Below are 15,800 nucleotides of genomic sequence, written 5' to 3'. Positions count from 1 at the left end.
ACTAATACAATAAAATAGTATATAGACCATATTTCGACGCCCTTAGATTACACATTCAGTATGGCATAAAAGTCCACTTATTCCTGTGGGAATTCTGCACGAAAATTAAAATTCTGTATGTACTATTTTCAGATTTTGCAAAATTCTGCACATTTTATTTATCAAAATAACACAATGTAATCATACCAGCTTCAATTATTGTTGATCACTTATTTCAGAATACCTGTCAGCAAGTATATTTGTAACAATGCAGTCAACAAAAATATTGAGAAAATGATTTTGACAAATAGATTCCTTATAGACATATTAATACAGAACTCTTAATTCTACAGTGCAGAAGTGTATGCACCGCCAGAAACATGCAAAGGCTTGGGGGTGGTGGTGATGGGGGGTGAGTCCAGGAGTAAAGGAGGAGCTAGGGGAGGATTTGAAGAGTTGTTGAGTATGGATGGGGCAAAGTATGGAACCGCTTTTTGTGCAGCAGGAAGGAATTGTTAGGTAGCTTCCCCAGGCACATCTGCCCCCATCTCCATGTGTCTGTATGTCCCCACTCAGCCACCCTCCCTTGTCCTTATGTGGCCCTGTCATCTTGTTGCCCTGCAGCTCTGCTCCCATTTATCTACTGTTCCTGGCTGAACCCCCAGTAGCCCTTGCTGTCTGTCTCCCTATAACCCCCGTCTCCTGACCTGGCCAGATGACACTGTGAAGAAGGCAGGCTCTTTGCCTTGTTTAGCTGGTCGGGAGCTAATGTTAGAGCCCTGCATATCTGCAGCTCGTTTTTGCGGATTTAGATGTGGCGACAAATTTGTGGATACCCGCTTTATATTCGCATCCGTGAATGTCGATATCCGTGCATCATTTTTGTGGATTTGAATAACAATTTTGCACCTGGACAGGGCTCTAATAATGCTCTGTTCTATCATCACAGTGTCCCCTGGCGGGAGAAAAGGCAGAACTGCAACAGCTTTCTAGAGGAAGGTTTTGTTTTTGTGTGTTTTCTGTGTAAAAACTGAAAATATGTGCAGCCTACTAATTACGCGAGCATGCAGTGGTACAGAATTTCCCCAGGAATTACTTGTGGACTGGTAGGAAAGTTTCTATGGAAAGTGACTTGTAGAAGGAAAAGACAAACTTTTCATCTTTTAAAAAATAATTAGCATTTCAGATATAAAACAGGTGGACAGTGATTTCATTCTGGATCTGCTGCCTATTTGTGTCTTTCATACCCAGTGTTACGAAAATGAAAGTGTTAATATGCAACAATGAAAAACTGCAAAATTCCATATGTGTATCTAACGTAGAAAGTATTTGTAAGTATTTAAAAAAATAGCACATTCAATTTAGGACTGTAAATGCAGATGTTCAAGGGAAGAACATGTTGTTGACCTACATACTTATTTTCATGATGTTAACATCTAATTATGACCTTGCTATAAAAAGGTCAATTATCTGAAAAGGATCCTGGAAACAATTTATTACCAGTATTTAAGGACCAATACTGTAACTCTGGAACCCCAGAACAGTAAATCTGGCCAAAGGCCTTGAACCTCAGTCTTCCCTCTCCTTCCTCCCTGCCCCCCCGGTGGGGCTGGAGCACCAGGAGAGGGAGGTGGGTTTTTTGGGGGGGTGGGGGGAGAATTATGTCAGTGAGGGTTGGGGGTTTTGGGAGAATTGGGATTTTGTGGTTGTGGGGTTTTTGTTGTCGCTTTTTGGTTTGGGGTGTAGTGTGGGTTTTTTTTTCTTGCCCTTATCACTTGTGTGGGCCTGACTTTTTTTCTGTGGGTCCGTGGTCCAAGACTCCAAAAAGGTCAAAACAATGAAACCTTTTGTGTTGGACATATTTTACTTTATTTAAAAATGAAGCCTGGCCAACAAGCCCCCAGTTGGGGCCCAGGCTCCATCTGGCCTCCGAGTCATATCACTTCTGCACACACATGCCCATGCTCACCAACCCTGAGTCCATCATACATCTGAATCCTCTGCCTTGAGCCCCTTGTACACTCCAATCCAAACTCCTGCACTTCCACATCACTAGCCTCCTGCCATAAGATTGACAGAAGACAGCCTGATTGCATGAATGAAGTTGGATTTGACCAGTTATGATGTAATTTCAAAGAAATGTGTGAAAAGATGCAGCAGCAGAAGTCCCATTAAATAAAGTCTGAGAGTAATAATAGCATAAATGAAACATTGTAATCATGTCAATTATCAATAATATGTTGTATATTTTCAGTCATGCAAATAGGCAGTCTTATGTTTGGTTTGAAAAGGTTGCTGACCCCTGCCCTATTGGGATGAATGTTTTAGACTGCATTGTATTTTGGAGGATAAGTCTCCAGACTCAATATTTAATGTTTGCACCTTTCTAAAATACCTGTCTACAATCTGACAGTACACAATACGTTAAAATGTTGGATCTACAGTAGAGCTTCAGTTATGGACACTTTGGTAATGGAGACTGTCCATACTACTGAACAAAATGCAGCTCCAGCATTTCACATTCTTGGCCAGGTTCCAGAGGTAGTTAGCTTCCTCACAGGCAGCTTTTCCTGGCCCTGGACAAGCTTGTTCCCCTCCCAACTGGGATAGGGAACTGAAAAGTTTCCCCCTCTCTGAGGGGGGTGTGTGTGTGTGTGTGTGTGTGTGCGCGCGTTTGCGCGCGCGCGCCCTTCTCTGCCAAGCTCTTTGTGCGTGTCAAAACAGCATACACAGTTTACAGGAAAGCAACACAGAACCCACTGCTGTTCTGACTGCCTCGGGCTGGCAGCAAGAGCTCAGAGTTTTTCCTGCAAATCTCAGCATCTTTCATTCCTAGCTGTAAGTGGGTGCTCCATGTATGGGAATGGGCACAGGCAGTCCAGAGGGGCCTGCCTTGAAGAGTCAGTAAGGCCCAATACTGTTTGAGGGGAAGGGAAATTGGTCTCTGCTGCTGCCTGATTGACTATGTCTGGTTTCACATGATGTTTGATTCTTAGAGGTCCTACAATATATACCAAGCAGACCTGAAGGAGACTTGTCAACAAAGCTGGTCATTGCGCTGAAAGGTAGAAAAAATAGTAAACTGGTGTAAACTGATCACTAGGTCTGAAAGGAGCATGAAACTTGGAGCAGGATGGGAGAGGGTCAGCTTAATGGAAAAGGAGTCAGTTGTGCCTGGGTTAAATTCCAGAGAATGATTTTGCTAATTCTTAGACTGACCTTAAGTACAGATGTATGAATACAGTGAACAAGAAAGCATGGTGGGGGCCATGTTATCCATAAACAGATAATGAAAATATACAGAATCTTGTTTCACAGTGACACCTGAGCATTTTTTTTAACTATATTTTAACAGTTTATGAGCCTTTTAAGTGCCAAGAGCAATCTTAAGCATGCAATTTACAGGGTTGGTTGGGGGGGGGGGGGCAGAAGGAGAATGAGGTGAAAGGGAGGAATAAGTGTTTGAATCCACTTTCGGCATACTGGAGCGGAAAGGTGTATTGTTTTGCATGTGATCACTACTGGCAGTGTTCCCAAAAGCTATGTCAAGAACAGCAGGATGTCAGACTAGTTGGCTTCTTTTAGTCCCCTACACTATTCCTTTCTGCTTCCCTTCATTTCCAAACTGGCTGGGTTGGATTACTGGCCTAATCTTTTCTAGGCTTGCCAGTCTAGTTCACTTCATCCTCCCTTAAACAGTCTACTCACCATTTTCTTGACTCTTGTCTCCACATGCAAACTCTAGTCTCAGTTGCTTCTTCCAAACCATCTCACACTGTTTTCTTGCAGTTTTTCTGACACTGCAAACTTTGGTCTTACTCTTGATGCATGTGGTCTAGCAATGCCACTCCTTTCAGTGCCATTAAACCTCTCATTTCAATGGCTTCTCTCTTTGATTGCCTGTGCAGCTGATCCAGAGAGATGTGGCCTCATGCCAATGTTGTAGTTAGCTCTTAGTAGTCTGGTTATAAATGTGTCAGATCATTCTGCTCATGTTACTGCAGACTTCCCCTGCACTTAGTGGGCACTTGCATTTCTCTACTTATTTCTCCATTTGCTGTTAATCACCCTCACGTTATGAAACACTACGCCTCTTTAGCCTCTTTAGCCTCTTTAGCTATTATAATGTGTGTACTGCCTCTTGGTTCAAATTTTGCATCAGTCTCCTAAATTTGTGGGTCAGCTGATGCATGACTCACTGGAGAGTAACTCAACCTGGGTCCATATGCTAATTCAAACCATTGGTGGTACAATGGTTGCTGCTGAAGCGTGATCCTTTTTGCTTGGGATAACCTTATAATCTGTAATCATCTTCCTACTTTCTTCTATCTAATATCCAGTATGTTAAACTAACAGTCACAGACTTGGTGCTCCCCTGTTGAAAAATATCACCTCAGTCAGTTTCTCTCCTCTTGGTCTATGTTCTCTGCCACTGAAGGGTAAGAGCACAAATTTTTTTCTCAGAATAGCACTTATTCTGCAGGATTGTTCAATATACAGGTTGGATCTCCTTGGCCTCCCTCCTGACTGGCAAACTCCTTCCTTGAGGACCAGACTGGGGAGGTCAATTCTGGCCCCCTGTTGCAAGCCTCCATGCTCTCTCAGCCCCGGGCAACACTTCCAGTTTCCAGGGTTCTCTGGTCCAGCATCCACCCTTATCATGGATGTTGCTGTACCAGGAGGTCCTACCTGTACTGGTGGAAGTTTCCTTTTGTGCTGAAAATGAGATTAGTAAAATCTGAGTCTGTACCAAATCTAGATGAGGAAGGTGAAGACTACAGTCCTAATCCATGACTTATTCCTAAGAGAGTTCTGTCCCACCCCCCAAAACTCCTGCACCACCCCCCCAAAAAAAAATTGGTGCACAATATTTTACAAGTCTGCATATTTTGTGTCAATAAATGTGAAGGCTCCAGAACGGCAGGTGGGAAGCACAGATTACTGGCTGTATAGAGATAGTAGATCACCTTGCTTCCTTCCTCTTCCTGGGATACAGATTTGATGATGTGGCTGCACCCAAGGCTGATGCAGCATAAGGGCTGAGCCTGCCCCAGAAAAACACTTTTGCTTGCTATCTTGGTGCAGAGGGGCAGGGCCAGAGGAACAAACTCTCACGCATGCCCAACCCTGATACCTGATCCAGGTTTGGAGCAGGCAGTCAGCTTAGCAGGATCCAAATGTGGAGGAATTTAATGTAAGGTGATTTAGGTGTGGCGTAAGAGTGCCTCTCATAGAACAATCTGGATGTGAGCAGCTTGGTGGAAGGTCTGGCTGCAATGAGGGATCTGATCCTGGGTGTAGGAGTGAGATTTGATGGGGAGGATTTGAGTTATTGGGGGTGGGGGAGTAGGGCTAGTTTCTGGGCTGGCTCTGACCTGACCTTGGGCCTGGCCGCTCTTTCAGATAAAAAGGAAGTGCTGTCTTCTCCATCCAAATTGGACTAGCAGCTAAACCTGGTATAAGGTAGGAGCCACCAGCTGGGGCATCCCCAACCTCCTCTCTACCCTTGCAGTGATTTATGTCTCCAACAGCTCCAGGCACCCAAACAACATGTTTGTGCTGGTGGGGAGGAATGTGTGACTGATTTTGTGACTTTCCACTTAGAAGTAATTTTTCTGCAGGGAAACAGAGAAATTTGTGGGGGATGTGAATTCTGCATGCACACAGTGACACAGAATTCTCCCTAGAATGATGACTGGGGCTTCCAGGCACTACTGCAATAAAATTTAAAAATACTTCAGACAGATTCCTGAAGCAAAGCCAAGAGGTTTCCATTCCTCTTGAACAGCAAAATCATAATCAGAATGTTACTTTGTTTTTTGGTTTGAGGCTGTTCATCTTTGTGGATTGCTAAAGCTAAAAAGAAATACAATTATTCATTTCTAATCCTGGTAGTGTATCAATCTGCTCAATAACATGCCTTCTCAATGGTCTCTCTTACCACAAGGTTTTTTTGTGATGACACATAGGAGTAAATGTGACAAGTATAAATGTATGTTACTTGTTAGGCATAGGGATGTTAAGGACTAGTCGACTAGCTGATAAGCAAATGCTTATCGGATAGTTAGTTGACTAGTCTATTTTCTCCCTCCCTTTATCAGATAGAGGCAGCAAAGGAGGGGAAGAGGGAGTACTTCAAAGTGGCAGCGCCACATAGCTGAGCCCAGGATCAGCTGTGTGGCGCTGCCGCTTTGAAATGCTGGGGCAGCCCTGCACAGCTGAGCCAAGCGTCAGCTGTGCGGTGCTGCTGCATAGAGCCTGGAATCAGCTGGGGAAATGCCACACAGAACCCATGGTCAGCTGGGAAGTCCCCCGTTGACCCTGGGCTCCATGCTGTGCTGCGGATTTGAAATGCACAAGAGCCCCTGGTGGGTACTCTTGTACATTCAAAGCTGGCACCCATGCGGGGCCAGTGGGAAGTCTGCACGCAGAGTTTTGCATTCCTCCTTTGAAATGCACGGAGACTCTTCCACATTTCAAAGGAGGAATGTGCAAGTGCCTATGGAGTAGTCAATGGAAATTTCATCAACTACTCGACTAGTCAGACTATTACTTAACATCCTTAGTTAGGCATGTCTTCTGTGTTAAATAGTGTTTGAGTTGTATATTTTAGCTCACTTGTCTTTCCATTAGACAAAAATACCGAGGGTTTATTTTCTAGACTTGTCATGGTAACTCAATCTTATGTTTTTCATATGAATGATTACACAGCCTGATCTATAATTACAAAACTGGTATAGCTATTGTTGGTTATAAATTTTGGGAGGAAAATACCCTAAATAACTGCTGGTTTTGCCCACGAAAGCTCAGGATACCATCTACATGTTTTGTTAGTCTTGTAGGTGCTATTCGTTGTTTAAGCTTTTGCTGCTTTAGGGTTTTCAATAGCAAATTCAGGTTCTGCCTATACTGAGGGACTCTGGTTAGTAGGTAACAAATAAAATAATGACCTCATACATAAGAGTGAAATCCGAGGATTTGAAGGGTAAGGAGGATATTTAATCAGACCATTTAAAAACCTTGTTTTTAAGATGTCCTTAACTTCCTCCCTCTGAAGAATGAGTCAGCATGCTGACCTGTTAGTTGAATTACGAGGTCACACAATTCCTACCTTCTTAGGTGTCCAGACAGTCCTCAAGCAAGGCAGGCTTTTGATATTACTGATTTTTAAGATAAGACAAAAAGTTCTCTTGCTTGATGGTATGGGGAAGGAGGAGGTAACTCTAGTCTTCACGAATCCTAAAGAAGCAGGAAAGGACACAACTTTCTTCTTGCTTTGTTAGCTATAAAAAGCTTTACGTAATGGACAGAGGTGCAGAAAGCTTGTTGTCCTAAGAGCACATTCATAGGTTGCCAATTCATTAAGGAAATGAACACAGCACTGGTATGACTGAGATGTTATAGAATATTCTATGATGCAAATTAACTTTACATTTGGACTAAAACTTTTGGGAAGGCAGTACAATGACATATCTCTTTAACAATTTTCTGTTACAGATTGCACTGAAATATGATCCACAGGCAGAAGAAGATCTACGCAACTGGATAGAAGAGGTTACAGGCATGAGTGTTGGTGCAAACTTTCAGTTGGGCTTAAAGGATGGCATAATCCTATGCGAGTAAGAAGCACATTTTCTTTGTTAGGTAGTTTTGTTTTTTTCCAGATTCTGGAGAGCATTTTGAATATATCAGTTATAATCAGAATACATTTGCTACCAAGGAAGACACTGCTTCCATGTTGTCTTTTTCATGAGCCTCCGGGGAAGAAAGACCAAGAATCCTATCAGAGATATGACACTATGGTATTAAACTAGCACATTTTGAATTTGTATTTGAATTAAGAGATTTGTCAGAAATCCTTAAGTGTAAGAGGGGCCTTTGCATGAAACAAAATAATTTAAACTGGTTTGCATCAACTCACTACAGCAATGGTAGCATGAACAATGAAGATTTTTAGGTAATGCCTGTACAAATACTATGAAAATGAGATTCACGGTTTACACATTTCATTCATTTTTCCCCAGACTCATAAATAAACTGCAGCCAGGATCAGTGAAGAAAATCAATCAATCAGAACTAAATTGGCATCAGGTAAAAAAAAAAAAAAGCCCACCTTGTATGTTTGCAGAACTGATGTAAATGGGATAGAACTGCCTCTACTGAAATATTTCCAGTGGTTAATTAGCTATTTGTTTATGGATACTTAAGCAAATAGAGAAATGGAGTCCCAACTGGGTTGTCCTCTAAAATGGTACATCAGTAGAAATGTTTAATAGCAGCTCTAATTACTAGCAGAAATTTCAAGTAGCAGACAAATGGGGACATACAGCAAGACTACTTGTTCCTTAAAAGGAAAAAAGGCTTTTAAAAGGCTGTTTTTAGTTAAACTTTAACTGGAAATTTTCACCCAGCCAAAGCTGCTAGCTACTGCAGTGTTTGCCAAGAGTTCTCAAACTTGATTGCACTGTGGTCCCTTCTGACAACAATTACTACACAACCCCAGGAGGGAGGGCTGAAGCCTAAGCCTTCTCATTCCCTCACTGCCCTTGGGAGGAATGGGAGCCAAAGCTACACACCCTGGACAAAATGCAAGCACAAGAGCTTCAGCTCCAGGCAGGGGGCTTATAACTTGAGTCCTGTTATCTAGGGCTGAAATCCTTGGGCTTTGGCTTTGCCCCCTGAGTGTTAGGGCTTAGCAAGTCTGAGGCAGCCCTAGGGACCCCAAAACAGTGGCATCATGACCAGTGTTCCTGGTAAGCTGAGTGCTTGGGTGGCTACCCAGGAGAGATTCAAATGCTGCCTGCCTGATTAGCCAAGCACCCACAGCTGGCACCATGTATTTCTATTGATGGTGCACATAAAAATATAATTCCACACGTGGATGGAAAAAGATTAGAGGGATGTTATCCTTGGGACCTATCAGCAGTATCCAAAAACTACTAATAAATAATACAGAGGGGTAGCCGAGTTAGTCTGTTACTAGAAAAACTTAAAACAACAAATAGTCCAGTAGCACCTTAAAGACTATCACAACATGTATCATGAGCTTTTGTGGGCATAAACCACTTCTTCAGATGTGTCTAAAAAATAATACCTGAAGTTGGGCTGACTGTCCCAGTGAGTCAGCAGTAAAGTGCATAGTGTAAACATGTATTTCACATGTGACGGGAGCTTAATGGACAGTTTATGTTAAGCTGGACATTAAGTAATTTCTGAAATACTCTTTATTTCAGAATTTCTACAAATTGTAGTTCTGACTTTTTTGAAGTATTTAACATAATTCAGTAGAACTAAACTATTGGCACAGATTGTGTTTGTGGGGGGTGATATTAGTTTAAACTATTTGCTTTCAACCATTTGAATTACCCCTTTCAGCAGTCCAATTTTTCTTGCATATCCCCAAGTTTCACCTTGCTTATAAAATCAGACATACAACTACAAGTTCCATTAATTACTGAAAATTGCTTACTTTCTCATTTTTTATTATATAAAATCAAATGAACGTAAACATTGTACTTGCATTTCAATGTATAGGATAGAGCAGTACAAACAAGCTATTGTATGAAATTTTAGTTTGTACTGATTTTGCTATATAGCCTGTTGTAAACCTATACCCCTAGAAGACCTCTGCATACATCCCAGGTATACATACCTATGGTTGAGAACCATTGATTTAAACTAGAATATCTCTGAGGAGAGAATATGAATCTGATCAGGCATTAGCGGGTCTATGTATAAAACAAAAAATCCAAATGCAGATCTAATGTGTTCTGTTAAGCTTTACCGCTCATTTACTTTGCTCTATGTTGTGTCCCATCCCGAGGTTGTCTTGTCTAAACTCTTCAAGGCAGGGAATTTGTCAAAGTTCCTACTGTAAATTTTGAAGCTACCTTTTAAAAAATGAAACTGTGTGTGTTGTTTTTCAGTTGGAGAACATTGGGAATTTTATCAAAGCCATCCAAGTCTATGGTATGAAGCCACATGATATTTTTGAAGCGAATGATCTTTATGAGAATGGGAACATGACCCAAGTTCAGACTTCCCTGGTAGCACTAGCAGGTCTGGTAAGTATTTGTTTCCATCAAATATACTATACCACATTGAACTGGCAGAAATCCATGCATTGACCAGGATCATCTCTTCCACTCATAAGCATGGAAAACTTAGCAGGAAAAGATTGATTTTTACTGTGCTCCTCTCTCTGCCACGGCTCTGCCTTAGTGTCTCCCTCTTCACAGTAGTGGGTATGAGGATTGTGAGTTGGAGAGGATTGGGGTTATGAAACTGTGTCTTTAATTGCATAGTCCCCTGCTTGCATGTTACAGCCAGGAAAGGAGTTAATGACATCCTATTAACTCGTACTAAATCTCTTCCATAGCTGCTATTGAGCAGCCACAGAGCAATTTTGCTAATGGTAGCGGGGTGTGAGTGTGTTTATATAAAAATAAAAGATGTGCTTGCAAGGAACAGGGGCTAATAGAGGGTTAGCTCTCGGGACAGGGCTACATTTTCTCTGGCTGAGAATGTCCTATCTCTTAGGTGTGTGAAGGCCTTGTACTCTGAACACACATAGCCATAAACTCCATTCACTAGAGGAGGTAAAGCCTGAAAATATTGATGTTGAACTGAAAATCCTTAATATCTTTATACCCCTCTGCCCCCAGCTGTCTCAGGTGCATACAACTAATGAATCACATTACTCCTGAATTTTCAGAAGGCCATACAAGCTAATTACTAGTGTGGTCATCTACAAAATTGGCAGAAAAAAATCCTGCCAAAGAAAACTTAACTGTACAGTATGCCTGTAGTTGAATATTAAAGTGTTTCTAACAGCAAGTAAAAGATGTATGTACAGTAAGCTTCCGATAATCCAGCACCTTTAGGACCTAGGGGGTGCCGGATTATCAGATATGACGGACTATCGGAAGGGGGGCTATGAGAGGTCTGGGGGAGGATACGCCCCTTGGCGCTGCAGGACCAACCTGGCAGCACCCCAGCTGCTCTGCCTCAGACTTCCCCAAATCAGCCGCTGCTAAAACTGACCAGCGGGTGACTCTGGGAAGCCTGGGGCAGAGCAGCTGGGGTGCTCTGCCCCGGGCTTCCTGGAGTCAGCTGCTGGTCAGTTTCAGCAGCAGCTGAATCGGGGAAGCCGGGGGCAGAGGCACTCCCAATTGTCTGGCTGCCTGGAGCTGGGTTCCAGATGGTGCTGGACCATCAGGAGTGCCGGGCCATTGGATGCTGAACCACTGGAGTTTTACTGTACTAAATGTAAGACTTAGTCAAGTAATTCTCACTTTTCAAGCATATCTAAAACTTGCTAACAAATATTTAAGAAGTGACTAATGATTTTGGGTGGTGGTTTTGAGTTCCCATATTGCACTCTATAGGGACTGATTTTCAGAACACAGATTTGCAGCACTGTCTGAAAATCAGGTCCACTAAGGCACCGTAAATTTGGGACCCAAAAGTCACTTCTGAAAAGCTTAGCTTGCTGTCTGTGTATGGGATGTAATTCTTTCATGAATTCTAACAGCAAAAAGGATTATTTAAAAAGTGTGTTTTCCCTTTTTAAATTACTTGTTTCTACTTAGGCAAAAACCAAAGGATTCCATACCACAATTGATATTGGTGTAAAATATGCAGAAAAGCAAGCAAGAAGTTTTGATGCAGGGAAACTAAAAGCTGGTCAAAGTGTAATTGGCCTTCAGGTAAGAATTAGATTAAAGTTTTGTGTGTGATAAACCAAACTGATAAACCATCAAAGATAATAGGGCCTAATCTAATTCATGGTCATGAAAAATGAATTACAGATCATGAAATCTGGTCTTGTGTGTGCTTTTACCCTATACTATAGATATTTCACTGTGGAGTCTGACATTTCTCTGCGGGTCCTGGTCCAAAAGTGAATTGCAGGAGAGGGAAGCCAAGTTATTTAGGGGGATCATTATATTATACCCTTTTTTGTGGCCTTAAGAGCTGGATTACTGGAGAGCAGCAGCTGCTGGTTAGATGTCCAGCTCTAAAGGCAACAATCCACGCGCAGCAGCACAGAAGAGTGGCAATACCATACTATGCCACCCTTACTTCTGCACTGCTATTGGCAGTCACTTTGCTGCCTCCAGAGCTGGAGAATGGTGGCTGATGACCTGGAGCCCATCTCTCAAGGCAATCAGCAGCAAGGCAGAAGGAAAGGTAGCAGTACCACACCACCAATCTTTTTTGGCTGAGATCCAATAATTAAACATTTCAGATTTAAATACAAGCTATCCTTGCTATAAGTCCAAGATACTTTCCAAAAAAAGAACTTAAAGTGGGACTTCCATTTGTGCAAATTGGTTTTTTGGTGGGGGGGGGGAGGGGTGTATGTGTGTGCAACTTAAGATCAGGGAATAGGAGGACTTAATGCATCAGTTCTTACAAGCGTCAACAACTTGAGTGCAGAATGGATGTATACTGGGGCAACTTATAGCTGGGATGCCCTGTAGCTAAAATAACAATTTATTATTTTTAAAAGTCCTATGACTGGGACATTAACAAATGGACTGTAAATTTAGAGGTTCTAATAGATAATTTGCTGTTTGAAAAGCTGGAACAAGGTCTCCTCCTGCTATTGGTGTACAGTTTGTTTTCTGTCCTTCTAAAATAATAGATAGGATTTCTAAAATCAAGTGACATTATGAAAAGAATTTTTCTTTACTATAATCTCTGAGAGTTAGAAGAATTAGATATTTATTGATAGATGAAAAAGTCTTGATACTCATCAAAATATAAATGAACAAAGTAAGAAAAATGCTATTTGAGAACTTGAGTTCCACCTTACTATTTATAAAACAAACTGGCAATACATCATATTAGAAGAGGTGAAACATGAGTGTTATTTAGATATCTTTAAACTGACCCCTTTCCTCCTCCCACAAATTCCTGCAACTGTGAAAATTTAAATTGGTTAAAATGTGTGGGGGGGGGGAGAACGACACGTAACCTATACTTTTAGCCAATTCAATACTTAAAACCGATAATGCTTAAAAATGAAGACTAGTATTTCTGTCCAAACTATTAAAACACTTCAGTTATGAACACTTTAGGATTGGAGTTACAAAACACGATTCCTTGAAGTTTACAATTGAACATTGACTTACTGCTTTGAAACTTTACTATGCAGAAAGAAAATGCTGCTTCCATCTCCTCACCTTGTCCAATTTATTAAACTTTCCCTTTAATAGGTTACATTTAACACCATACTGTACTGTATTTGCATTTTTTCCCTTCTGCTACTACCTGATTACGAACTTACAATTCCAGATAAGACATGTGGTTGATAGGTCAATTCATAACGTGGTGTTCATAGCTCCAAGGTTCTACTGTAATGAGAAATGAATCAGCCTTTCCGCTGTAGATCATAATGGCCAAAATATACCATAATGTGCAAAATGAAATAAGGTTTCTCATTCTAAGCAATACCCTTGCTGAGAAGACACACCTCCTTTGCACACCCACTGAAATATGGCATATCTGTTTTGGACTAGGTCTCTGCATTGCAATGAAATTAACACCCACTCTCGCCCTCCTCGCCAAATTTTTTGTGTTTTTTTTTTTTTTTTTTTAAGATGGGAACCAACAAGTGTGCCAGCCAGGCAGGTATGACTGCATATGGGACCAGAAGGCATCTGTATGATCCAAAAATGCAAACCGATAAACCATTTGACCAGACAACAATTAGCCTACAGATGGGTACTAACAAAGGGGCCAGTCAGGTGAGAAAGGTTACATGTGATAGTATTTCAAAATCAGCTATTGTTGTGACGCTGCATCTTGCTAAAGGAGTCACTTGAGACCTTGAAAGGGCACAGTACCAGTAATGTTTTCTTTTAATGATTCAAGAGCTGAATCTTTTGTGGGAGCCCAACCTGCTTCCTGCTGAGAGAAAACTAGAGGAACCCAAAAGACCAATGTCTGCAGAGAGTCCCTTTCTCTGGTTGTGTGTCAGTCAGTAAAGTTAAAGGGAAGCTTCATTTTCCATACTTCCTAGCCAAAACAAAAATGGAAGACTGCTCCCTATGCAGTACCCTAGTTGAATATTCACCATCCACTTTGCAACATCCAAAAGGGGGGCATGCTGGACTTATCACCAGTGCCTTCCCCCAAGGCATGATAAGCTGTAGCTTATCTCTTTTTCCCTACTGGTATTTTAGAACAGGTTAACTGTTAGTTGTGTAATATTGTTGCATTTTAAGTCACCATTTTTGTCTGTAGCTTGTACTAGTTGATGCTGTGTACACAGAACTCAGTGAAATGTGATTAACTGTCTTTTAGGGTAACCTTGTCATGATGCTTAATTTAAAACCATTATAATGCTATTTTATTAGGCTGGGATGCCAGCACCAGGCACCAGAAGAGATATTTATGACCAGAAGCTCACATTGCAACCCGTGGACAACTCTACTATTTCACTACAAATGGGTACCAACAAAGTGGCTTCCCAGAAGGGAATGAGCGTGTATGGGCTTGGACGACAAGTGTATGACCCCAAATATTGTGCTGCTCCAACAGAACCTGTAATTCATAACGGAAGCCAAGGAACAGGAACTAATGGATCAGAAATCAGCGATAGTGATTACCAGGCAGAATATCCAGATGACTATCATGGCGAGTTCCAGGATGACTATCAAAGAGATTACCATGGTCAGTACAGTGATCAGGGCATTGATTATTAGATCTGTATCAAAAGCTCAGTATTAGTCCATTATTTTATTCAGTAAAAACGAAACTAGCCTTGTGGAATTGTTACCCATTTTATTACACACTATGCTTAATGTTCCTTAAGAAAGATTGCCTTACATACATACATTCCTTTTTCCTTTCTCTGCCCTTCCCCTCTTCTAGTTGCCTTTAGTGCTGTAACATTTGTAGTCTACAGCATAGCCAATAATTGCATATGAAGTAAAAAGGAATACTGTGAGTACTCTTGTACAGCCAATTCTTTTAATAAAGATCTATGCATTTTCATAACCTCCTACTTAAATAGGTATACACACCACATCCACCCCTCATTTTACGTTTAGTACTTAGGTATCTTTTGCATGGAATATTGAACACTTCCATGCTTATGTTAAATGCTAAAATTAAGCTGCAGTACTTTTTCTGCAGTATTGTTTGCTTGTGTTTAAAGTCAGACAGGATAAATGTGCATTTGTGATTGTGTATTCATTCCATTATCTAAACTGACCAAACTCCTAGAAATAGTTGTCTTACTAAAAAGGGAGCTTGTACAAAGTCCTTGAGCCCACAAAAGTCCCATGTTTTGATGGTGCATTTATTTTTATTGTATGTGCCATAATATATCCATGTAGAAATGCTTTTCTCCCCTTGAACTGTATTTATTGCCACATTTCTCATTGAACTGATCCCATTGTATTTTTATAAATATTTTCTTGAAGTTACATGACTATCTCATTCATTTGTTACATCCTCAGAACGTTAGTTGCCACGGAAATGATTTCCAAATAATCTTATTCTTGGCTGTGCAAAGGTAATCTAGAACCTCCTCAGCTCTGAAAAATTCTGGTGTACATGTCAGGCCAGACTATGAAATGGTATTTTTAACTTCAAAGGTCTAGAGCAGGAGGGGCTCCTCTGCCCCAGCACAGTCTAACTGGGAACAACATACAAAAGAAAATACTCTCCCTGCTCTAGGGGCAGTGGTGGAACATGTAGGATATCACTAGTATCTCTCAAGGTTCGGGAGGAGGACCTATCGAATTACAGATTTTGCTGGAACTTGTTCTGCTTACCTTCTCTCATCCCCTAGACAGCTGGGGGAT

The 15,800-nt window shown here is 41.3% G+C and overlaps 2 protein-coding genes across 4 annotated transcripts in view; one reads left to right on the top strand and one right to left on the bottom strand.

Moving 5' to 3' along the window:
• CNN3 (calponin 3) overlaps positions 1–15,419 on the top strand; it is a 41,433-nt gene extending 26,014 nt beyond the window's left edge. For all 3 annotated transcript variants that reach the window (XM_075936571.1, XM_006114138.2, XM_006114137.4), the window contains exons 2-7: positions 7,477–7,598; positions 8,004–8,070; positions 9,906–10,043; positions 11,571–11,687; positions 13,587–13,733; positions 14,346–15,419. In XM_075936571.1, coding sequence (XP_075792686.1) covers positions 7,477–7,598; positions 8,004–8,070; positions 9,906–10,043; positions 11,571–11,687; positions 13,587–13,733; positions 14,346–14,693 — 939 coding nt within the window. In that variant the 3' untranslated portion in view covers positions 14,694–15,419. The remainder of the gene's footprint in view (positions 1–7,476; positions 7,599–8,003; positions 8,071–9,905; positions 10,044–11,570; positions 11,688–13,586; positions 13,734–14,345) is intronic.
• SLC44A3 (solute carrier family 44 member 3) overlaps positions 1–15,800 on the bottom strand; it is a 94,404-nt gene that overhangs the window by 5,874 nt on the left and 72,730 nt on the right. The window lies entirely within an intron of this gene.

This window comes from Pelodiscus sinensis, chromosome 9 (assembly GCF_049634645.1).
Source record: "Pelodiscus sinensis isolate JC-2024 chromosome 9, ASM4963464v1, whole genome shotgun sequence".
Classification (NCBI taxonomy): Eukaryota; Metazoa; Chordata; order Testudines; family Trionychidae; genus Pelodiscus; species Pelodiscus sinensis.
Note: the sequence above shows the minus strand (reverse complement) of the source record. Positions and strands in the feature narration are given on the sequence as shown.